At 42.2% G+C, this 24,246-nt stretch overlaps 2 protein-coding genes across 4 annotated transcripts in view; both read right to left on the reverse strand.

Annotated features, from left to right (window-relative positions):
• The window catches only part of LOC128872099 (nuclear hormone receptor FTZ-F1-like), a 46,541-nt gene that overhangs the window by 4,442 nt on the left and 17,853 nt on the right, over nucleotides 1-24,246 (reverse strand). The window contains exons 1-3 of one of the 3 annotated variants that reach the window (XM_054114449.1): nucleotides 22,429-23,355; nucleotides 22,062-22,350; nucleotides 731-1,419 (exon numbers count right to left, since the gene is read on the reverse strand). In XM_054114449.1, the coding sequence (XP_053970424.1) occupies nucleotides 731-1,419; nucleotides 22,062-22,350; nucleotides 22,429-23,340 (1,890 nt within the window). In that variant the 5' untranslated portion in view covers nucleotides 23,341-23,355. Of the gene's footprint in view, nucleotides 1-730; nucleotides 1,420-22,061; nucleotides 23,356-24,246 lie in introns of those variants that run through there. The other 2 variants (XM_054114450.1, XM_054114448.1) reach the window with 2 other exon arrangements.
• Nucleotides 23,999-24,246, reverse strand: part of LOC128872112 (uncharacterized) — a 64,628-nt gene continuing 64,380 nt past the window's right edge. The window contains exon 2 of the mRNA XM_054114472.1: nucleotides 23,999-24,128. Within this exon, the coding sequence (XP_053970447.1) occupies nucleotides 24,043-24,128 (86 nt within the window). The 3' untranslated portion in view covers nucleotides 23,999-24,042. The remainder of the gene's footprint in view (nucleotides 24,129-24,246) is intronic.

The raw sequence follows: 24,246 nt of genomic DNA on the forward strand, positions 1-24,246 counted from the left end.
AGTTGGAGGAAAAGTAAGAGGCAATCTTGCACGAAGCACAGAATTTTGTCAAGAAGAGATGTTTCTTCTGTGCTTTCGAATAAGAGGATAAGTTAAAAAATGATGGACCTTTTGGGGGTCTTTCCGACGCGGAGATCTGAGGTCGAAGCCTCCCCAGCCTCCCGGTAAATCCGTCCTTGTTCACGTGTTACGACACACCCGTTACATCAGAGGTGTTCAGGCTAAGCGCCTAGAAATCTGAATTACGACGAATTTAGCGTGTTACATAGTAAAACAGTCAGGACAGCGGACGCATACTAATGAAAAAGGCCCGTGTACGTGTGATTCGTACAGCAATGGCCATCAGGTTGAGATGAAGTTATACCCCGCCACTTCTTACGACTGTTCACCTTGAACGAGCCTTGGCGTTATCTTCGAAATGCGACAGACAGTGTCTCCAGTTACAAATGACTATCAAACCGGAAAGTGAAAGTTTCTCGTACGATCTCACAGTTTCCAACTCGCTCTAATCGTTTCTCGGTCGCATTTACTGTTAGATCGTCTCCGTTAGATCGTCCCGAAAATAATCACAGCCGAGGGAACATGATCGACAGAGACGACGATCCCTGCCGAGTCTCCACCTGACGGACGCTACTATTGTATTTGAACGCGTACGATAAGCTGCGCCAGTTGGTGCGGTAAAATTCGTAATTTAGATTTCAAGGAGCCGGGCGTATTTATTGGCACTAACCTTGAGATCTTTGAAGAATACAGAATTCCTTGCCCAGTCCACCTGCGAGAACAGATTCTGGTCGAGCACTTTGCACATTAATTCGAACAAGTCCACTTCACACTGATTGTACGTTTGGTTTTGCAACAGTCCAAAAAGGGACGCCTGCCACTCGCGGTCGTCGACCGATTGCACGAAGTCTCTTATCATCGGACTAGTTTTCAAGGCGGCTGTAGAGGGCGCGGAACCAGCGGCTCCCTGAGGTTGCGTGGACTGTTCGCCGAAGTTGAAGGCCTTAGGACTCGGGGTGGTGGAATTGGCAGCCCACAGCTTGCTATCCAGGCCAGGGTTGAGGTTGTGCAGGTTGTTTGTACCAGAAATGTTTGGCTGGTAGGACGGTGCGATCAGTTGATGCTGACCAGCTCCGCTGCCAGCCTGTGTCGTGACCAGACCAGCGGCCACGGCTGCGGGGGATGGACTCGAATCTGGAGAAGACGTTAGACTCGAGACCTGAGGTATTTGGATCTCCTGTTTAATATGCAGGAAAGGCGTTACGGCGGAGGGATAGTTCGATGGATCACCGAGGCTGCCGCGTATCGTTTGCAGTGCCAGCTGCCGTTGTCTCATCATTTGCAGTTTCCGCGCTCGGTCTCTCTTGTACATGGGTCCGAATTTGTTCCTACCGCCTCTCATCCGGTCCGCCCGCACGGCTGTAACAGAAACGAACGTGCGAACATTTAAACAACATCGCGTTTCGTAGACCGCGACGACCGGTTCGAACCGCGAACGCGATCGTTTCGGTCCGAGGATTTCCTCGAGTTTTTACGATATCATACCCCGATCGCTGCAGGGAGTACCGCTCGACGATTTTCTCGAATTAAGATTCAGTTCAAACACTTACATTTTTTTTCTTTTTTTTTTTTTAAAAAAATCGTTCGTAACTTTACTTTGTGCATTTGAAAATTCTGACTGCGAGCGTGGTTGTTCAGAGCAAGATCTCAACCATGTTATCTGGCAATGTTACCTGGCTTCATTATTCGACAAAGATCGTAATGATATGATTTATAAATTATGTGAAGTCGGATACTATCCTTCATATACGGTGGATGCTTTTCCGTACAAGCCTCTCGTTCAACCGCTGCTAATTATTTACAAATTTCTGAAAAACAATTGTGTAATGATAAGCCTATTATTCTTGATATTATTATTATTCTTGATTCGTGTTTTGTACTCTTTTTTTCGAAATTCTTTTGTCGTATTGTATTGTACTTCATATATTATAATGTAAATCTATATATGTACTGATAATATCAGTATATCTGCATATTGCTAATAATCCCGTAGGGGGTTTAATAGCTTTAATAAAAAAAAAAAAAAAAAAACATTTTACTTTGTGGTGTACACCGGTGTCCGAGGACAAAATTTAAGAATCGCCTCTTCCTGCCGTTTTAACCCAGAAGACCCTCCCCCGTCCCCGAAGGAGTCTAATTTTAATTCCTCTTCGCAACAGAAGTCTCCACTTTTATCTTACTCCCGGGCTGTTACCTTCGCGACGATTCGCATCCCGTGCCTTCTCAGTGTCCACAGTCGAAGCGACCGATTCGTCCGTTAAAGTTCAATTTTACGTTTAACGCAGTGACGGTCCAAGAAATGTGCACCGAGAGAATCCTGGTGATAATTTCGTGATCGAACGATTGCCGCCGCCAGCCGAGGGGGCGGGGGGCGGCGGCAACCTTGAAGAGGCAGTATTCGAGGTTCGCCATCGACGTAGACGGAAGTAGTGGCTAATTGCAGGCGCGGTAGGACAAAAAGCCCGTTCCTGTCCCGGCTCTCTCGATCGTCGATCGAACGTGTCCGCTTGTTCGATGTAAACGAGTGGCTACATACGTGTAAAACATGGATCTCCACCTACGAAAGCTGCAGGTGTTATTTGGCACGTATCAACGCGTCGCTATTGAAAGCGAACGCCGCGACTGCCAGCACCGATTATTTATTACTCGCGATCAAAGTGGCTCGGGAACAACCTGTTAACACGCGCGACGTTATTCGCGGCTCGACTGATGTACGTACTATTTATATAAATACCGATTTAAAAAAAAATTGTAGCTCCGTCGCATCGTCCGCGCGTAAAATCGACACGAGATTAGAGATGGCGTGAACTGCTACTTTTGAAACATTCGTGATTCGATCACGTTCATTCTCAATCACGATGATTCTTCGCAGTGATTCGTGATTCTTCGCGATCGCTTCGGATTCGTAGAGAACATTCTTTTTTATTTTTATTTTAAATTATGAATTATGTCGTTCTTAGATTATATATGTATTGTAATATGGTCTAAAAGCAATGTTAATATAATTTGAATACAATTTAAATTTGACTCATTTGTAGTTTCTTGAATTTCCGCTGAGGGAAGACAGCGAGACGCTAACGATAACAATTATCATGAACCGCTTCTGAAATGCCAACTTCCGGATCACGGTCGTGATCGAACTTTAATCACGACTCCGATCGTGATTGTGTGATCATCGTGAAAAATCACTAACAGTTGTTGTAACATCACTGTTAGTGATTTTTCACGCCATCCCTACTCGAGATGGATCTTCTCGCGATCAAAGTGAAATACGCGATTGGAATTCGGAATATATTTGTGGATGGAGAGGGTAGTGTTACTGCACCCTCCGCGTAAAGATTCACATTGTAAACAAAGGGTCCCCAGATATGTGGTCCCTGGGGCCGGAAGTGGCCTAGCAGAGCAACTCGATATGGATCCCCCTCGTCTGCAAGGGATTAAAACGCGCGCCAGACGCCGTATTAAAGATTCAGGTTCATCGAGTCGAAGAAAATCTTACGAACTCTGCGCGTCTTATTTTAAGGTGATTACGTCGCCGAAATGGAGGGTTGTTTCAAATTTCTAATACGAGATCACCGTGATCATCTTTTAAGAAGAAGGTGGCAATTTTGTTTCTCTATTTATTTAGAACGTACCATTTTCAAGTTTCGTTCGGTTAATGCGGTATACGTTATCTACTTTGTCCCGATAAAATAAAACTCTCTATTTATTCTCTATTATATATAATAAAACTTCTCTTTTTATTTAGAACGTACCATTTTCAAGTTTCGTTCGGTTAATGCGGTATACGTTATCTACTTTGTCCCGATAAAATAAAACTGAATTTAAAGAATTGTTTCTTGTTTCTTTCTTTTTTTTTTCCAAGAGTCCAAATTCCTCTCTGTCGTGGGCCCCGCGAATTTACAGCGCGTCACTGGTCGCGCCAAAAACTACTCTGGATCGTCGAGACGCTCGACGTTACCAAAGTTCCGACAATCGGTGTGGCAACGATTCTCAACGAGGTGCTCGATGACTGGCGATCGTCAGGGTCATGGTGTGATCGAGGGAGGATTTAGAGCTGTTTACAGTTTATAGGGGCGGACACGCGGCTAAAACGGCGGCGTTGCCTATTTTCGTACGAAGTGTTTGCTATCCGTCGTCGCATGAAACACCGGCGAACGAGCGAGCGAGCGAACGAGCTAACGAGCAAGCGCGTTGCGCGCTCGTTGAAAGTGAAAGGAGGTTGAATCGCTTGCCCGTCCACTTCTGCCTGTTCCGAGGGAAGGGGGGCCGCCCCCTTGCCCCCGACGCCTCCTTCGAAACCACGAGCAAACTCCCCCTCCCCTGCCCGCCTCCGTAACCATACTTATTCCCTTCCCTCGACCCTACTACCCCGAACGCCGCGCCCCGCCAATCCACATTGCCGCCTCCGCCACCCTGTGTGTGTCTGCTTTACGCCTCCTCTCTTTTTATCTCGCTTTTACCCTCGCTCTCCGCGGAATCCCTTTGACTGCTTGTCCTTTTCATCTCCGTTTCTCTCTATTTTCGCCGCGCTCACGGAATTCGGTTCAAACGAAAACAGCCATTTTTAGGTCAATCGCGAAACGACTTGTTACCGACAGAGCCCCTCGGAAGGTAAATTGTAACGGGGACGAATATCGAGAATAAACGCTTTGTATCTGACAATGGCTCGACTATTAACTCTTCTCGCAACCTGATATTTTGCAGAATTTATAAATACCCTACGCATTCTCCTTTCTCCCGTTTCATAACATGCGACAAGGTAGGGTTACCATCCCTGGATAACGACAATTAAAATACTCGTACTTTTTATATCTTATCTCTGACTTGATGGTTAGTTGAAATATTCTTCATCTTAATTTTACCGAACTGAGTTTTATTATGTATGCATCGGCGCGTACATGAATACGTGTATGTTGAGTCTAACCTCAAAATGACAGGAACTAACCCTACCTAACCTTACCTAATCTTAAAGAACACGTTACGTAATTACATTTTATCACCCGAAGTAAGTAAACGATGTTCCCAAGTTTGCGTTTTATTCGTCATTCGACATTTTGATCTAGATAAAGAAATTCGCCCATCTGTGGCCTCGATGCATCATCCGCGACCTGAAATTCATGGCTGCGCGCGCTTAATGCTCGCGTAAACTTGACACTAGTCGTTGCATACGTTTCTCGAACTTCACTGCTCGCTCGATGCCATCTGCAGTGGGTTCTGACGAACGTTATGCAAAGCGTCATACATCATCCGTGAATTACGCGCGAACTACGGCGAACGCATTCTCGTTTCTCTCATTCCGCAACTTATGACTCCTAGGTAGGGCTACCATCCCCGGATCATGAGAATTGAAACATTCGGTTTGGGAATTAATTCTGCGTATCTGTATTCAATTATTTATAACTCTCGTTTAAAGGTCGATTCAGACTATACGACACGGTCCGGCACCGACACGACAAAACATTAAAACGCGCGTTTTAATGGAACTATTCATACTTAAGAGACATGGACCTGAACGTTCCGTCAACGGGAATAGTGTGAATAGTTCCATTAGCACGTTGACTGCCAGACCAATAATCGTAAAAATTCTTGCTAGGCTAAAATTTTGTTTCTGTACAATTAAAAATGATATAAATTAACATGTTTGGTAAAACTGATTTCTACACCTCTTTAAAATTCATTAATCCTACCTAAAAATTTTTTTATTTAACGCTACACCTTCAGAATTAATGTATTTAATTCTTTAGTGAATATCCTTGTCACCCACATATGGGTGACGTGGCGCTGAATGTGTTAAAACGCGCGTTTTAATGTTTTGTCGTGTCGGTGCCGGTACGTGTTGTGCCGGTACGTATCGTTGCCGGAACGTGACCGTATAGTGATCGTATAGTGATCATATAGTCTGAATCGACCTTAACATTCTAAATTTCATTCTCTACTTTGTCAGTGCGGAAAGGGTACGTTTGGCTTCCACGAGTGAAAAGAGTAAGAGTATATTGTTTTACAGGTTCGAGAAGAGTGCGGTTGGTAACCCCAGTCGCCGGGAATTCAGACAATAGTCTGAGCGAGCCAATAACGAAAGTTGCTAAACTTGACTTTCAGGTTGTTACTTTCGGCCACTTGTTCGCGATCGAGTCGTTATTAATGCCACGCAACCCAACCCTGCAACATCGATGACTTATCGAGCACGTGCAGAGGCACTTCACGACGTTCATTATTTTGTAAATCTTCCCTTCCCACATCATTTATAATTTTCTGATAAATGTATCTGTAATAAATGGATCTGATAATTGGAAATTTGTATATATCGGTGATCTCTTTGTTAAGCGTAGAAATTACTTGTGTATATAAATGATTGATCATAGAGTCACAGGATTAATTTCTACACCTTATATAAACAAACTAAATACTATCCCCTTTAAGATTGTTATCGTGTTCTGTTGTCTCCTAAAAAAATTGATGTTTACAACGATTAATCGACGAGAATTTAATTCGACACGGTTGCATATATTAATCGTAATGAATTCTTCGTATATAAATTATGTCTTGTTCGCGAATGAAACAAGTAAATCATTTCGTTCGAGATTTGGACGTGGTTTGTTGTCTACTAAAAAATCGACGTTTGCATACGGGTATCGGTACTGGTTTCCTTCCTTTTTTACATACTGGGTATCCATTTCGTCTCTCACCCCGCCAGTCCCGCGTCGTAACATGGATCCGAGGTAGCCGAACGGTCTAAGAAACGGTCCGACAAGCGTGGATCACGGCTAAACTTGACTCTCGGCACTCCAAGGATTTCTTTTCTCTCTCCTTGTTGCCGTCCTACGTTGCTCGAAGCGTTCGTGGTCTTTCTCGCGGTTTTAGCGAGCGTCGTAGGTGTTCCGTCGCCGGGCACATGCATCCTTGCGCCTTTAATTCGACGCCAGGTGCACGACAGAGGAGGACTAGGAAATCACGATGCGAATACTTCGATCGCTATGCCCGCTAGTGCAACCCACGGTTGCCGATCGATGACTACTCGACGAGTAAACAAACGTTTGATCTATGGATGTTTCATCGAAGCATCGTCGGTATTACGAGAAGCGCGATGCTACGATAATATTTGGTTTCTTCTCGATAATCTTAGGAAAAATGGTTCTTTTATTCGACGACACGTATCATCTGATTTGCCGCACGTTTTCCACGTTTTCGTCGACCAGCCGAAGCGTGAACGACCAGTCGAAATCCGACGAGGGGATTTTCCCTTTACTCGCGCCGACGATTCGTGCCGTTCCTGCGTGGGTGGCGACGTTTCACGTAGGCAGAGGGCATTAGCGTATCGATATACGGCACGATTTGATCGGGCGATCGCCAAATATACATGCCAAATAGCGACGTTCATTGTATTTACGAGTCGAATTCCGGGGCAGCCAGTGGATCGGGAAACTCGCTGCCGGACCAGAGGAACATTGTTCCTATATTTCTCGACGAGCAACTCAACCGGAAGTTTCAACTCGGTTTCACCTAAATTATGATTAAATATTTCTACTTAAACTAGAGTTATAAATGATTGTGTCTTGTCCATTATTGTTGCATATGTAAATAGCCAGACCAGAGGAACATTGTTCCTATATCTCTCGACGAGCAACTCAACCGGAAGTTTCAACTCGGTTTCACCTAAATTATGATTAAATATTTCTACTTAAACTAGAGTTATAAATGATTGTGTCTTGTCCATTATTGTTGCACATGTAAATAGCCAGATCAGAGGAACATTGTTCCTATATCTTTCAACGAGCAACTCAACCGGAAGTTTCAACTCGGTTTCACCTAAATTATGATTAAATATTTCTACTTAAACTAGAGTTATAAATGATTGTGTCCATTATCGTTGCACATGTAAATATCTCTATTAACATTTCTCTCTGCACCATCGACGGACGGTTAGGGAAACCGCGAGCACGATGGCTTTCGGTCGGCTTCGCCTAGTATTATGCAATCGCGGGGAGCATCCCTACCGGAAGAAGTTTCATTTTTGCGGAATTAATGGACGGCGAGGGTCGTCTTTTCTTCTGGAGCGAGTGCTTTCGAGAACACGGAACAGCGAAGACAGGAAACGTTTACCTGAACAAACCTACGTTGCGACACGAGTCTATGGGACATAAACTTTTACTATCGACACGGTTCACGTATGTTGAAACGAGCAAATTCGAGGAATGAGACCAACGCCAGCTATATCCTTTCCATCGTCTTTTGTATTTCTTATTATGACGCACATACCCCTTTTTCTTCGTGTCTTTATCTTTTCTGCATTATACTATCTCGATGGAACTGCAACATAAATAAATATCCGAGCAAGCGCCTCGATGATAAACGTAATTATCACTTTACTCGGTTAGTGACAGGTGGCATTACAACGATAAAAAAACACGAGCTAACCTATTCCAGTGACATAACCTTCCTCCGACACGAAACAATCGCAAGCGACGAAGATGTCAATGGCAGAGCGTTCCGTATTAGCCGACCGGGTTAATAAAAACATGGACTCGCGCACACAGCCGAGATTTGAAAATCGATATTGCTGTTCGTGGCCGAGCTTCTCTTCTATTTACTATCTGGTAACGAGCGACGCGCACGGGAGCGATTCACGTGCAACCGGGACGCGTGCAAGCCATAGAAAGAATGCAACCAACGTCCGGTTCGCAAGGATTCGACGTTCAAGTACGCAAGAGCGCCGAACCCGTGAACGCGTGTGTCGAAAAAGAAAGGAAAACCTACTTGGCAAATCTGGTCCACGGGTCCAGTGACGTCAGGGCCCTCCCCATAGAAATTAATGCGCGACCACGTGACCATGGTCGCCCACGATTCGACCAATAGCGCAAGAGTACCTCCCTCCGACGCGCCAGACCGTTAGTGAAGTCATCCGCGCATTGCGAAAGAACGTACGAAAAAAAAAAAGGATGAAATCGTCAGCCAGAAAACCCTTGCTGAATCTCTAGCCGAACAAAGAACACGATCTCTCCGTCTAGCCAAAAAAGAAAAGTTGGCAATGTTGTTGCTAGACTCTCAAAGTAACTAGAGGTATCAACTGCACTCTGGTACGAGCACGTGTGCTCTGCTTCGAGGGGGCTACTCGATCGAGATTGCATGCTTACGTTACAGACATGAAGACTGTATGAGGAGTCCTGACTGTGTAGTGTAGAAGCGCAAGTGCGCGCAGCTACGATATTGTATATATATGTCATGATATATGTAGTATGACAATACATACAGATATGACATATATATGTATTATCATGCATTATCATACACATACGACATATATATATATATATCGTAGCCTGTGCGCACTTGCGCAACGAGTGGTAGAAATATTCATAACTTCAAGTTCGGGATTTTGGTAACAGTTTTCTAGTAACTTTCTTAGGGAGTTGGATCTCCTTATACAGTCTTCATGGTTACCGATTTTTTTCGAGACTGTGATTATTGAACGTGTATAGTTTATGACTTAGTTTGATTTTTTGAGGCGATTCTATTTGAAGGTTATGGTCAAGTGAACATTTATATTTACTCTCTCTCTCCGAACCCTGACGATCGTTCTAACATGCATGTCGAAGCGCCCTGATTTACCAAGCAACGATACCCATGCCGTTCGAATCGAAGTTGAAAAGTATTTCGCGTAACGATAACTGCATTAATACTCGATAATCGTTCCCCGAGCCTGAGATTAGCATTCAACGCTCGACCAAACGGGCCTCCGTGCTAAGACTATCAGGGTGATATTTGCAATTTGGTAATTATACGTGTCACTCGCGTGTTTTTAGCCGAGCTTTCCAGGAATCTGGCCAACGTGAACGTATAGTCGGCTTGACCTTTGCATTCAAGGTTTTAAATAGCCATATTGACTCTCCTGAAATCTTGGTTAAGCCTCCATCTCAGGCACTCCGGGATATTCCTCTTTATTTAATTACGAAACAAACGTATAACTTTCCGTAAGAATAACCGCGTAGATTAGGTTTGTATGCGCAGGTTGCCAACACTGCCCCCTCGTGTCTCAGATTTTTCTTTGGGTCACTAGCTTCGAAGCTTGTTAAGAAAATGAATATACAATTCCGTTTAAACTATCTAATCGCACGTGAATGCATATTACTAATATTTTAATATGTTAGTCTGTGTAAGCAGGCGCTTACATTGTATTTATTTATATGTAGATTCCATGCACGTTACGCAGAATAATCCGTATGGTCGAAACGTCCCCAGAAGAAAATTCTGAAAAATTCGCGCCGAGCAAAGGAATTTCGCTGGCGTTGATATCAAAGAAATATCCCGTTCTTTCGCCAATGGTAATAATAATATGAATAATACGCGTATGGCGGCAATTGTGACGTAGATCGCGTGCCCATAACGTGTAAGTGGCGCGGTTAGACGAATTCGGGCGCTAAGGGGGGAGAGCGAGAGAGCAATGCCGAGAAAGAAACATAAAAGCTTCGGCGAAAAGAAGACGGTGAGGCTCCACTCAACGAGGGATTACACAATCCCCGCCTCAACCTAACCTTTCTCCCCCACCTTCCCCGAGTCTTTCGTGCGCTAGCTATCGCGCGAAACAACGAAGGTAGGAGTCGAGCATAGCAGGCAAGGCAGGTAAGCAAACGGGCAGGCAGAGAACAGGCAGGTAGGCAGAGAGCAGGCACTCGACCAGGTATAGCACACCTTCTTGCAACATAATACAATAATTATGAAATTCGTGAGTTTCTAAATAGAGGCGCGCGCCACGATTTCCGTTGTCCCGCCTCATTTTTCCACGTGCCTCCCACCAAACCGGGGGCCACGGGAGGGGTCCGTCGATCTGTCGTTACGATGCTTGACCTGATTCTGATAAAAAAAAAAAAAAAAATCATTTTAAACAAAAATACGTTGCTATCGCACGAAGGACTTTAAACGAAACTTCCGGCAGTGTTCTTTCTTCGTTAAGGCAGTCTTCTTGAGGGTCTTCTTTAAAAATAAAAGATGAACTTTCTCACTCGTAGAAGAAGAACGGAATATTATTGAAAATCATATATCTGTGTAAATTTAATACTGCATGGCACATGCACGTTCTTAAGCTATGCATCGGTATAATTTTAAGCGGCCTACGGGGACCGGCGACCGCTCTCACTTTTACGACTGCGGCCATGTGTCCCAATACAAGAATCGACGGGGCCTAATCGAACGAACAGAATTTCCCTCGGTCATCAAGCAAACGCGAACGATCCACGTGGCTGGCAGATGCAAAAGATGCGCCCAGATATTTTCGCAGTCGTAAATGGTACTCTCTCGTTATTAGTTTTAATGGCTGCCCTTCTGCCTTCGGTACAAAATTTATAGTGGCTCTCGTACCGTCCTCTCCGCTACGGGCCTTCGACGTCTTTGTCAATTTTCCTTCCTAGCCCTTCTGCTCAGGGATGGTAGAACAATTCTTGCGCAAATGCAAATTTCGAAAATGTGGATGTAGAGTATAAATACATACTAAAACAAATATAATATATATTCTAAAATATATCCTAATTATCTATTTAAGTCTAAACTGCTATAATACTATATATACATACACGTATTTGTTTTAGTATGCATTTATATGTACATATACGTATATGTACATATATATAGTATTATTGCAGTTTAGACTTGAATAAACAATTAGAATATATTGTAGAATATATATTATATTTGGTGTAGTTATACGTATATGTATATATAGTATTATAGCAGTTTAGACTTAGATAGATAATTAGAATATATTGTAGAATATATATCATATTTGGTTTAGTATGCATTTATACTCTACATCCACATTTTCGAAAGTTGTATGTATATACAATATATATATATATATACTATATACAATACTAGAAAAAAATATGTATATACATATAGATAGTGGAATAGCAGTACATATTTACAGAACTGTTTGTCACATTAATGATGCCAATAAAAATGTAACAACGGAGGTTGATTAAAGTAGAATAATTGCGGAATATTTTACATCAGCAAGCATTTCTTTTTTTTTTCCAGAGTTATCACGATTCCTGGTACCACACCGCGAGGGGGTTTTAAATCGCACTGCCAGCACAACCATAAACCATGATCGTTTCTCTCAATAAAGAAGACTGGTTCTGCTTCCTCTGGAAGGAAGCACGTACAGAAAACATGATCCAGCGCACAAAATGTGCATTAGGGGTTCGTGAAAGTCGCGGAGCACGAAACGGAAAATTCAAACCGAATTCCGACCTTGATGCATCTCTTTCGTCCCAATTTTAATTAAGATACCTTAATAATTTCACGAATTCAACGAAGAAAAAGTTGAACATTGAAAAGTCGTAACAGTGTTTGCTTTGTCTAAACTATGAAGTTAATCGATCAGTCTTCAAAGATCAAACAATGTTCGGTATTAATTTGCTACGATCTCGCATAAGTATTAACTAACAATAAAACGTCTTAGTCGGCATTCTGCCTCGTGGCAATCATCGAATGAACGAAAATTCCCTGACGTCGTAAATCAGTCGAGAAATTGGGATGCCCGTCAGCGGTGAATTCCGAGTCCGATGGAGTATTACTGAATCGGCGCTTTTATTAAGTAATATCGTTAAGTAATATTTAAGTAGCACGACGAGTGGCGAATCTTTTCGCGGCTGACACGGCCCACGGTGTGTCATAACGCTCTGGGAACTTTCGACGTCGAAAGCGGCGGACATTTTTCGAATCTAATTTCACTGTCGTCTCGGTGGGAAACGCATTTCGTCTAATAGAAATTTGTCAGGCCACCGAAAGGCTTTCACCTGTCCCCCGGAAAGGTTGCGCGAACGCGAAACGTCCTACCTCAAAATTTCTAGATTCCGCTTGCGCAATTCTACCGGTTTGCCTTATACATAGACACGCTATGCTTACACGTGACAAACCCTGCCTTTGTCTAGCCGCGATTTGATTAAAGGAACATCTCGTTTGGGAGAAAGACGCTAATGACGAAAACGAAAGGCGTAAAGCTGGTTTCTAAGGCCTACATTTGCCCGACGCTTTTTGGATGCTCGACTAGTGTAGCGTAAGAGACGAGATTGTCAACCTTAAGATGGAGACGTTAGATAGAAATCCGTTTTTGTTTTTCTTTTTTCTTTTTTTTTTTAAATAAATTTTTTAATACAAGGATACCCAGGATAACTTTTTTTTCACCTGATTCTTAAACTAGATACTAGATTTAGAATTAAACTTCAAACTACATATTTTCGCCGAATTTTTAAACCACTATTAATGCCCCTAGGAGTTACGTAAACTACAATCACGATTTTCTCCAGTTTTTAATTTTTGGACATAACGAGTTTTGCTCTCTCTTGGTCTTCATATAATACAATTTCTCTCTCCAAATCACTTCAGCTTATCTCAGGTGTAATGTCTCTCAAGAATTTAATATAAAAATATAAAATAAACTAGTACTTTTATTAAAAAAATTGGAAGGTATATCTCGTACACCTTTGTCCTCTAATATTTCACTGAAAGCAAACAATACTAGCCACAATTTTATGTAATATAATATAAAATAAACTAGTACTTTTATTTAAAAAATTGGAAGGTATATCTCGTACACCTTTGTCCTCTAATATTTCACTGAAAGCAAAAAGTACTAGCCACAATTTTATACAATATAAAATAAACTATCAAATAAACTAGTAACTAGTTTAATATAATATAAAATAAACTAGTACTTTTATTAAAAAAAATTGGAAGGTATATCTCGTACACCTTTGTCCTCTAATATTTCACTAAAAGCAAACAATACTATCCACAATTTTACATAATCATTGTAAGAGACAAAAGTAGAGAAACAATTGAGGCGATTAGTCGAGATACCGCCTGAAATTAAGCCAGTCGAGTAATGTTTCTTTTTTTTCTTTAAAAACGCGAAAGTGAATAAAATGTACAGTCCCAGGTACGGATAAGAAAATCGCCCGAAACACGGAGCAGTGAAATTAATCGCAGCTGCGAGACCGAAGCTCGAGCGTCAATATTTGATCGCGTACCAGCGCATATGGCGCACACTCTCGAAAATGAAATTGAAAATCCAATGAAAGTACAGCATTGTCGATGCACGATTGCTATTGAACCGGTATTTACAAGCAAGGACTGCTTAACCCCCTTTCGGAACACAAAAAGCTTCGCGCACGAACGATCAAAGGAGGCATTAACCCACCGATGACTTCGTTCTTAATTCTGGCATTTTATTAAAACGCGTGTGCATTTTATTAAAAATATACAGTATAAAATTGTATCGCGGCAATGGGTTTTCTACAGGTTTCAAGATTTCGTCTGGAGTTATCTCGAAGCATTCAAGCGTTAAGCCCTGAAGGTATTAAAATTCAAAATTCAGCCTAACGTACACGCATTCCAAATCTATTTCATCAAGGTACTAAGCCAATAGCTACTGAGTCGATATTTAAACTGACGGCATGCAACGTGAAAAGGGTTTCGTCGATGTTGCAAATCAAGTTTAAGCGCAATATAAATTTCGAGAATTCGCTCTGTGTCTATTCGATCGCGTTTACAACTATCGATCGACGACATCGTTGTTTTACAGTGTCGCGTAATAAATGTGGATGCTGGCTCGCACCGAGCCTGGGGCTTTCAAGGGAAGATGGCTTTCAATCGGCTCTAAAGCAGGTCCGAGGTAACGCTCATTATGTCGAACGAGCCTTGCTCTCTTATTCACGGACCACTGCGAACAGCAGGTCTGTTGCAGAAACTGTGACAGGTGTTGTAGCGCGATTACCGCAAGTGTATTTAACTGTTGTTTTTGTCATGCGACAAGCTGTTCTTTCTCACCGTACCTCCGTCGTTTTCGCGTCTTTATACAAGCTCGCGAAGAAAAAGTTTACGTCCCGTATCAACGAAAAATCGAAAGACGGACATCCACAGACTTTACATCAACTAATTTCCGATCTAGCGATTTTATGTTCGATCGCTGAGTGTCGCGTGGCTACCACCACTTCTGATAACTGCTTACTCGAAGGAAATATTCCGCTAACTCTCAATTTTCTATTCCTTACAATTTTCGAATTACGATACCTAGGAATTCGAAACCGCCTATCTGTATTTTAATTAACATTCGCAAAAGAGAACAATGGAATCAAATATTTACCTAATGCAATGTTACGATACACTCAGCACGCTTGTGTACGTCATGCTGCCAAGTTTCATTGTTTATCTAAAACCATTTGCATTTACGTAAATAATTAACCACGATAATGTCCGAAGTATTTACAACAAAATCTATACAATTTCCATTATCGAGCACGGTCCAACCGAAACGGCAATTGCGGTTAATAGTACTGGAAATTTCGCGATAACTAACTATGAGTCACGAACCGAACTACGAGAAAATTTGTGCAGAGCTTTCCTCGAGCTCGTTTCAAGGGGTGTGTAATTGAAAAAATTAACGAATGTACTCTAAAGCTTCGCCAAAATTATTCCCAACATTAAACGAAAAATTAAGTTACGTTTTGCTTTTATACTTTCACCCACATTTCGCATTTTTTTTTTGTTTTTTGAATTTCACAAATTATATCAACTAGTAAATGTTGTTTGGACTGTATCTATTTTAGAGACTTCTGATAATATGAAAGATATCATTGAATATAAAAAAAGAAGTTAATAAACTAGAATTTCACAGAAAAGTTTTTTTGGGAAATTGATCGGTGTACGAATACATTCTACACTCACTGTACGTATACATTCAAATTAAATCTACACTGTCAAATTTTCTTCTTTGAACGTCCCCCTTTATATGTAAAAAAAAGTTTAACAGAATCAACAGTCGATAACAGAAATGAATTATATCTGGAAATTATATGCATTAGAAAAATACGATTAGCTGGACCAGACTCCCCCCTTAAATGTGTCGCGAACTACGGTTACGCGCCACGAAGAAATTAAACGTACCAGTTATACCAAATCGGTAGAACTTTAACAACACCGACGGTCGTTCTTTTTTTTTCTTTTCACATTTCTGTATAGCGTGCAAGTAAGAAACTGCTTCCTTTCGTAAACACTCGCAAGCACTCTGGAAACTTTCCGCGTTAAGCAATCCCGTTGCCGCTGTAGGAACGCCGTGGAAAACGGCGTGCAAAGGCGGCAATTGCGACAGAGCCTGTTTCGAGATTCGCTTAATCGCTGGGCCTTGAGGGCCTAGACCCAGTTGTGTACTCGAATTGCATTAGACGCCCCTAGTGATGAGCCAAAGGTACCAATTTCGTCATGAAAAACTCGGGTACAGTTATCGATCCTACTTGAAAAGAAATTGTAATCGAAATATAATTCGATTTGATTCGATTTAGAAGTGCGACGCTAGGAGCTCCTTTACACGAACACGGATTTTTGTTTACGACGCTCGTGTGTTTACGGTATGCCGAATCCGTTTGTTTCTTTTTTTTTTTTAATACAATTACGTCCTGTAAGTCGACCCGTCGAGAAGGCTACGTGTAAACATACCACGAGGAACCGTTGAATCTACAGTGGGTGTAGAATGTATTTAGAAACTTTTGTATTTAGAAACTAAGAAACTTTTTGGAAAATTGCAGTTTGTTAATTTCTATTTTTATAATCAATGATATTCTACATATTCTCGGAAATCTGTAGAATAGATATAGTCCGAACAACAGTTATTAGTTTATATAATTTGCGAAATTAACAAGAAAATACGAAAAATGGTGAGAATTATGGAAACAATAAATATTCATAGTTGTTGGAATATGATATAAGAGTTGCAGCAATTATAAAATCAAAATGAAATGCCACGAAGTATTCATTATATATAAATTAATGTAAATTTCATGGTTTTTTTTTTTTTTTTTTTTTTAATGAAGTTTTGAAAATTTAACATTTGTTCAAATACTTATTGCTTCTATATTTCTATCGATTTATTATTTCTTCTTGTTAATTCTGCAACTTATATAAATAACTAATTTTTTTTATACTGCATCTATAGAAGAGAATATGAGAATATATTTATTAAGAGATATAAGAATATGTAGGATGTCATTGTTTAGAAAAAAGAAGTTAATAAATTACAATTGAACGATTTTTTTTTTTTTTTACCGGTGTACTAAAAGCAAAAACTGCTAGTCACAATTTTATATAATCATTCTTTCCCGTAAAATCTACATGATTCACCAATGGAAATCGAATCAAAATCCCGACAAGAAAAACTGAGCGAACGCCATGGTATTAGGTAGACCGAAAAGTAATGTCGTTTCTTTTACATTAAATTCAAACTTTCCAATAAATTTCTATCTTTAATTCATCATATAATCGCCCTGATTGTCGGCAGCCTTTTGTCGCCTAGTGTGCAAATTTTCAATGCCAGAAAAATCAATGAGCTGATAAATGACAAACAAGTATTTAAGATGGCAAAAACGACATTAATTTCCAGTCCACCTAATATTTAGAAAACTGCCGACGACTATATCGCGAATTTCCTTATTGCGTATGTAAGAATGGTTTGCCCAATCGATTTCGCGTTCGACGCGCGATTCGTATCACGAGGTAATATTGTTTGAGGTTAGGTTCGTATAACAGCACTTTTGGCGGCACCTCGCGCCTCCTGCGTTCCTGTTTCAACTGTTTCTAGATACTTTAGATCTACTTCCCTCCCCTGTCATGCATAATTCGTTACGATTTGTTCAACAAAAAACGGCTAACGAATAGATAAATATTACAGTTGATAATGCGATGCGTTATAGCACGAAGCTTTAGTTGGTTAACGTCAATAACGTTCCAACCACCAATTCTCTAAATCTTTCCATAGCCTCTTCCTATACATCTGTGTACGATAGTAACTCTTCCCAGAGACAATATAGGTCGTTCTAAAAGCTCGTGCCATTTATATTTCTATTTCTCAAATTAATATGTTAAACATACTCTTAAGTGTCGCAAGAAAAGATAAAATCTGTCTCGTTTCACAATAGTTTCTCACCTCTCTCGCGTAGTCATTATTCCGTTACTAGAAAATTTTCTGTGATTTTTTATTAAATTTCGACACAGTCTTCGGCACGAACTTATGGGACGACCAATACCACAAATTTCTATAAATTCCTTCAACGCGTTGACTGCCACACTGATACTCTTAAAAATTTCTACTGCGATTAAATTTTATTTACTGACTATCGAAGACTACATAATCAAACATTTATTGCGGTATTTATTTTTGTAACTTCACCGAAATTCAAACGTTTCATATAAATTCATTTTCTTTGATATTTAACTGTCAAAATTAATTTCTTTTATTTCTTCAGTAAAAAGCACTGTCACCCATATATAGGTGACACGGCGGTCAACGTGTTAAAACTATAGCAGCCTATATAGTGTTGATTGTCTACTTACAGCGGTCGATTTCAGGAAAAAAAATAAGGGCTTCTCCTTCGTAACACTATAGGCGCGTTAATATTGCACTACCGTTAAAAGTTCTCTTCTGAACACTTTCTAAATGTAGCGCTAGGTAATGTGTTTAGTGTTGGGTTAGGTCAGGTTGTAAAGCAGGCTTATTCGCTGAACCTCGCCCTTTCACTTTGCTTTGATGCAACACGCGATTCTTGTACGTATGGTTCGATTCTTGTTGTTAACGCGGCGAGCAAACTCGTCGAATAAAACGGAAAAGAAGACAGAGGAGGATGTGTTCACTCGTCGAGACAGAAAAATTAATTGGAACAACGAAAGAATCCGCGAAGGAAGACAACGTGTATCGGTTGATCGGTTTGCGGGCGCGTAATAAGGTTAAGTTCGTAGGAGCGTGATGCGAGAACGCTTCAACGAGTACGGGCTCGACCGATATCTCGCGAAGGGGACCGAAAATTCCCGAACTAGCGAACCGACCGTGCACGCGTTCGCGCGTAAACGACTCTTGACGTATCGCGAGATATGTGTACGCGCAAAGATATTGAATAAGAGATAACGCAAAAGGTTGATAATAATGTAGTAACATTAACGCACTGGCTGATATTACGAGAGCTATTCCGGTCGCCCGTTAACGTGCGGTGAAAGTAAATAATCGCGCTACAATAGAATTTGACTGCGACGCTGAACGATAATCGATGGTTATATGGTAGCGATTATTTACATACTGGCGATCATTTCGTCGCACTGTGATGTGTTGCCTAGAGACCTGCCAATAGGAGCCACGAAATAACGTCAAGGTTAGGTCGGATCGCGCCATTTTTCAAGTAATTCCGCGAAATTCAATTTCAGAAGCAAAGAATGTCGCCGAAGCATGGGTCATTCTTTTTCTGGTCAATGAATAATTGTTCACCTTCACTTTCTAATACTTTTTCCTCAAGGCCAGAAATTAATTCTGTGCCTTGACATTCCATCGTTTAGAACTCTAACTAGAAATATCTACTCGCTATTTTGTCACGTTAAAGTACGAGCACAGTAATGTATGAATTTTTGACCGGGAGAAGATTAAAACTTCTATGGTTGTTCTTTAGAAGAAAGTTAACCTCAGAAAGGCACAGAATTAATTTCTGCACCTACTACAAATCTGTACCTCGGGGAACTTATGTCGGGTCAACACTGAAGCTTCAAGAGACTGAAAAGTAACGTCGTTTCTTTTACATTAAATTCAAACAAATTTTTAATAAATTTCTATTTTTAAACAAATTATGTAATCGCCTTCGTTATCAACAGCCTTTTGCCATTTAGTGTGCAAATTTTCAACGCTATATCGATAAAAATCAATGAGCTTATTAGTGATAAACAAGTATTTAACACGTTGATCGCCGCGTCACCCATATATGGGTGACAGTGGTTTTCACTGAAAAACGAAAACTATTAATTCTGAAAGTTAAGTGTCATAAAGTAAGTGCCATAGGAAATGAATTTAAATGAAATACTTGAATTTTGATGAAGTTACAGAACTAAATACCAAAATAAATGTTTCATTACGCAGTTTCCAAAAGTCTGTAAACAAAATTTAAACACGGTAGAAATTTTCAAGAGTATCAGTCTGGCAGTGAACGTGGTAAAATTGCACAAACGACATTACTTTCCAGTACACCTAATATACGTCGACGTTAAGTTAATCGACTTAGCGACTCATAAGCTATCCGTTCAAAATTTCTAAAATCTGAGGGTAAGATAGTCTGCTCGTGAAGCATACACATGCAAACGCGCAGAGAAACGCACGTTCCCAGGATTATATTGCATAATTGAACATCGAAGTCTACCCGGGCGCAGACGAGTGCGCTTTCGTTCTTTCACCTTCTGCATAAAAAATCGCGACGACACCCGCATGCATCGCTTTCACATCCAAAAAATGAGCACCCATTATCGTCGCCCGAATAAAAGTTGCTTGCGCAACGGTACGAAGTTCTTTGTGTCGTTATTTACCTTCCACGTTATTCCACCGATCCGTTTCAGAGTTTTGCCAAACGTACGGCAATCCCTCGCTTAAAGATCGCTTTTCTTTAACCGAGGATGGATGGAGAATCCTTTCTCGTGATTGATTAAATTGGATATTGTAGTAAAATTTAAAAAAAAAAAAAAAAGTACATAGATATAAACATAAAAAATGAGAACAGTAGAGCAACAAGGAGTGGCTGAAACTTCAAAGCGACGCCGAAAGCGTATCGGTGTATCGATACTAATGCGATTAAATTTTTTTTTTTATATTTTCACTATATCTTTATGAAAGTAACATCAATTGTTTGTCGAGAGTCTTTCAATGAATGCGATTAAACGCGATCTCATTCGGACTATTGTCAATCGTAACTTGTTTCAACGGTATTCAGACTTGTTTTTCATCGGAAAACCCGTGCCAATACGTTGACGATACTTTCACGACGATGCAACGAGAAATATAAAAGTTTTTAGTTAACATTCATGCCTGACACCTCGACGCACGCGCAGCATCGCTTTGAAGTAAGGTCAGCGGGTTTTTAATTCTACGGCTGCCGTATCGAGGAATTTTTGTACGCGTTCAAAAGTAAAAATTCGCGATGACTTTTCGATCCCGTCCCGGCATACAAATGGTGTATGCGCGGGCGTCAAAGGCATGGCAAACAGAATCGGCCAAACTGTAATTCACGATTACGGCTAGCGAGGAATCAGTAGTAACGATCGACGAATAATAAATATTTGTTAGACACGATTAGCACCGATGGATTACGAATTATTGATTCGCGATTGCAGATTACAAGTACAGATTACGATCAGTGGGGTCAATGGGGTTGGTCTCACCCCTTGTACCAGATTGCACAGAATCATTCATAATATTTTTGAAATAACGTGATTGATTCCTAGTAACGGTAGTGACATAAGTAGCGAACATAAGATTGGAATTAAAGACGCCTAAGAGCACTCAAAATAATATTCATTTTAACATTAAACCGTACCCTTTAACGAGATTAATGGATTTGCTTTGCATAACGCAGCCATTGTAGACAGATGTATATGGAAATTGTTCTCCGAACGTAACAGTGACACCCACATCCGACGGTGTCCGCATCCCCCAGTGACGCCACTGTTTACGATCACCAGACTACGGATCTGATGCATTTATGGCATATGCAAATATCTAAACGCGTATGCTAAACGCGTACAGGAATACGCGTACTTTTACGAAATTAAACATGGTATCAAATTCGCTTGCCCATCCCCCGAATGTAAAGCGAGAGAATAGGGAGAAGATAACAAAAATATATAATATTTTTGTTATATATATATATATATATGTTATATAATATTAGGTTGTCCCAAAAGTTTCTTTCGCTTGATTAATAAGTGATACATGCCCAATAGTTTACGTTTTATGTTACATTAGTGAATTTTGCGCGATTCATTTTGCTCCATTACTGTTACAACATGAATATCTATGAAATTAGATTGTCTATTTATATAAACACGAAATACACATAAAATAATCGAGTGCAACTCGCGAAAGAAACTCTCGGGATAAATAAATAATATATAAATATATGTACATAATCAAGGATAAAAAGAAAACTCACCCTCAAGCTTCATGCCGACCTCGAGGCACTTTTGGAAACGGCAGAACGGACACCGCTTCCGTTGCGTCTTGTCGATGTGACAGGACCTCTCCGCGACGCACGTGTAGACCTTCTTGTTCTGGACGGTCCGTTTAAAGAAACCCTTGCAGGATTCGCAGGTGAGGAGCCCGTAGTGGTAACCGGAGACCTTGTCGCCGCACACCGGGCACAGCTCCTCGATGATGATGTCCTTGGTGTCGGGGAAGTCGGACGGGCAGGGTATCGAGCCGGTCACGACACCAACGCCAACCTGGCCCAATCCAGGATGACAAATGGTACCAGTTGGTAAAGAGTAGGTGGTAGTCGGAATCGCGACATTCCCGCTTACCGTAGCGGATCCGCTGCCGCCGCCCCCGGTGCCGCTACCGCTACCGCCGCCGCCAGCAGCGGCGTTTCCTGCGGTGGGCCCACTTCCGCCAGCGGCGCCCGCGCCGCCGCCGCCCCCGCCGCCTACAGCCCCGCCGTTGTAACCGCCGCCGCCGGTCTCGAGGGCCGTCGAGGTACCGCAGCCACCCCCCGCGCCGTTAGCTGCCCCGTTGCTGCCTCCGTTGCCCCCGTTACCGCCTCCGGCCCCTGTTGGCGAGAACAGACACGTGTACACCTTCTTAGTGCTGCAAGATCCGATATCCAGTGCAGAAGATGCGCCACATCCGCCGTTCCCGCCGTTGTTACCGTTTCCACCGCCTCCACCGCCGCCGCCGCCGCCTCCTCCCCCGCCCCCACCGCCCGTCGGTGAGAACAGACACGTGTACACCTTTTTGCTACTGCACGGCGAACTGTTGCGTTTGAAAAAACCTTTGCATGACTCGCACGTGAGCAAACCGTACTGATAGCCGGACATTTTGTCGCCGCACATGGGGCATCGTTCCTCCAGGGCGGTGGAGTCGAAGAAGGCGGCGTCGAAACTCGAAATACCGCCCTGCGTGTGCGCCTGACCGTGAACCGACAACTGTTGCTGCTGTTGCGGCTGCTGTTGCTGTTGCTGGGACTGAGATTGGTGACACATTGTCGCGGGTGGGCTCTGGGCGCAATTCCCATAGGGCGAGGAACCGTAATGAGGTTGTTGTTGTTGTTGTTGTTGCTGTTGCTGTTGTTGTTGTTGTTGTTGTTGTTGTTGCTGGGCCTGCTGTTGCTGCTGACCGGCGCCTGCCGCACCCTGGGGACTACCCTGCGGGCTCAGATGAAACGGCGACATATTCAGGGATATCAGGCCCGAATGCTGCTCCATCTCCAATAACATATCACCCTTGCGCAAGCACTGCACGGAGAAACGTGCTGGTGGCGTATCGGTTCATATATGAAGCGGCTGGGAGGTCTCGTTTCTTTGGTCACCGTGGAAATATCGTGCCGATGGCGCATACGACAGCGGCGGGCTTTACGGTTTCCCTTTGGTTTCGATGGTGTTACAGGGCAAGGTCGTGTTACTCGAACGAGCACCCTGCGTACAGTTGGGTTGTCGCTGACAGCGACGATACGACGACAACGACGACGAAAGCATAAGCGCGTTAAGAAACACACACTCTCGGGTGGTACCCTTGGCACGTTACAATATCGATCACCAATCACGCTTTTCTACGGCACAAGTTTACGGGGGAAACCATCGCGCACCACACCGACTTCGAATCGTACGACTACGTCCGAATCATCGTAGAACGAGAGGAATCGTGTACGCGATGAAAAACGGATGTCACTGTCGTTTATACCCTCCTATCGGCGCGTAACAACGAACCACCAGAATAGTTCGATCGTTACAATATTTCGGCTCGTCGCGCGGGCACTGATAATCCAGCGTGTTACGTCGTGAGACACGGAACAACGATGAGCACACACGCGAGATCGAAGCTGGACGTCCAACGCCACGAGGACCCCCAGTCACGGTGTCGATCACGGGACAGAGAAAACAATCGGATCGTTGTTGGAGCCGGTAACCGTTACGCGGTGATCACACATGCGCGCACGCGAAACAAAGTTTAACGGCGTTGTCACAAAAATATGTAACGTAGACTCGAGGTAAATAGGGCGCACACACTGCAATCCAAAGTAATGCACCGTCGTGTAAAAGAGGGCGCATAAGAGCGAGACAGACAGACGGACAGAGAGAGAGAGAGTGAGAGAGAGAGAGAGAGTGAGAGAAAGAGAAAGAGCG

This window comes from Hylaeus volcanicus, chromosome 2 (genome assembly GCF_026283585.1).
Source record: "Hylaeus volcanicus isolate JK05 chromosome 2, UHH_iyHylVolc1.0_haploid, whole genome shotgun sequence".
NCBI classification, from domain to species: domain Eukaryota; kingdom Metazoa; phylum Arthropoda; class Insecta; order Hymenoptera; family Colletidae; genus Hylaeus; species Hylaeus volcanicus.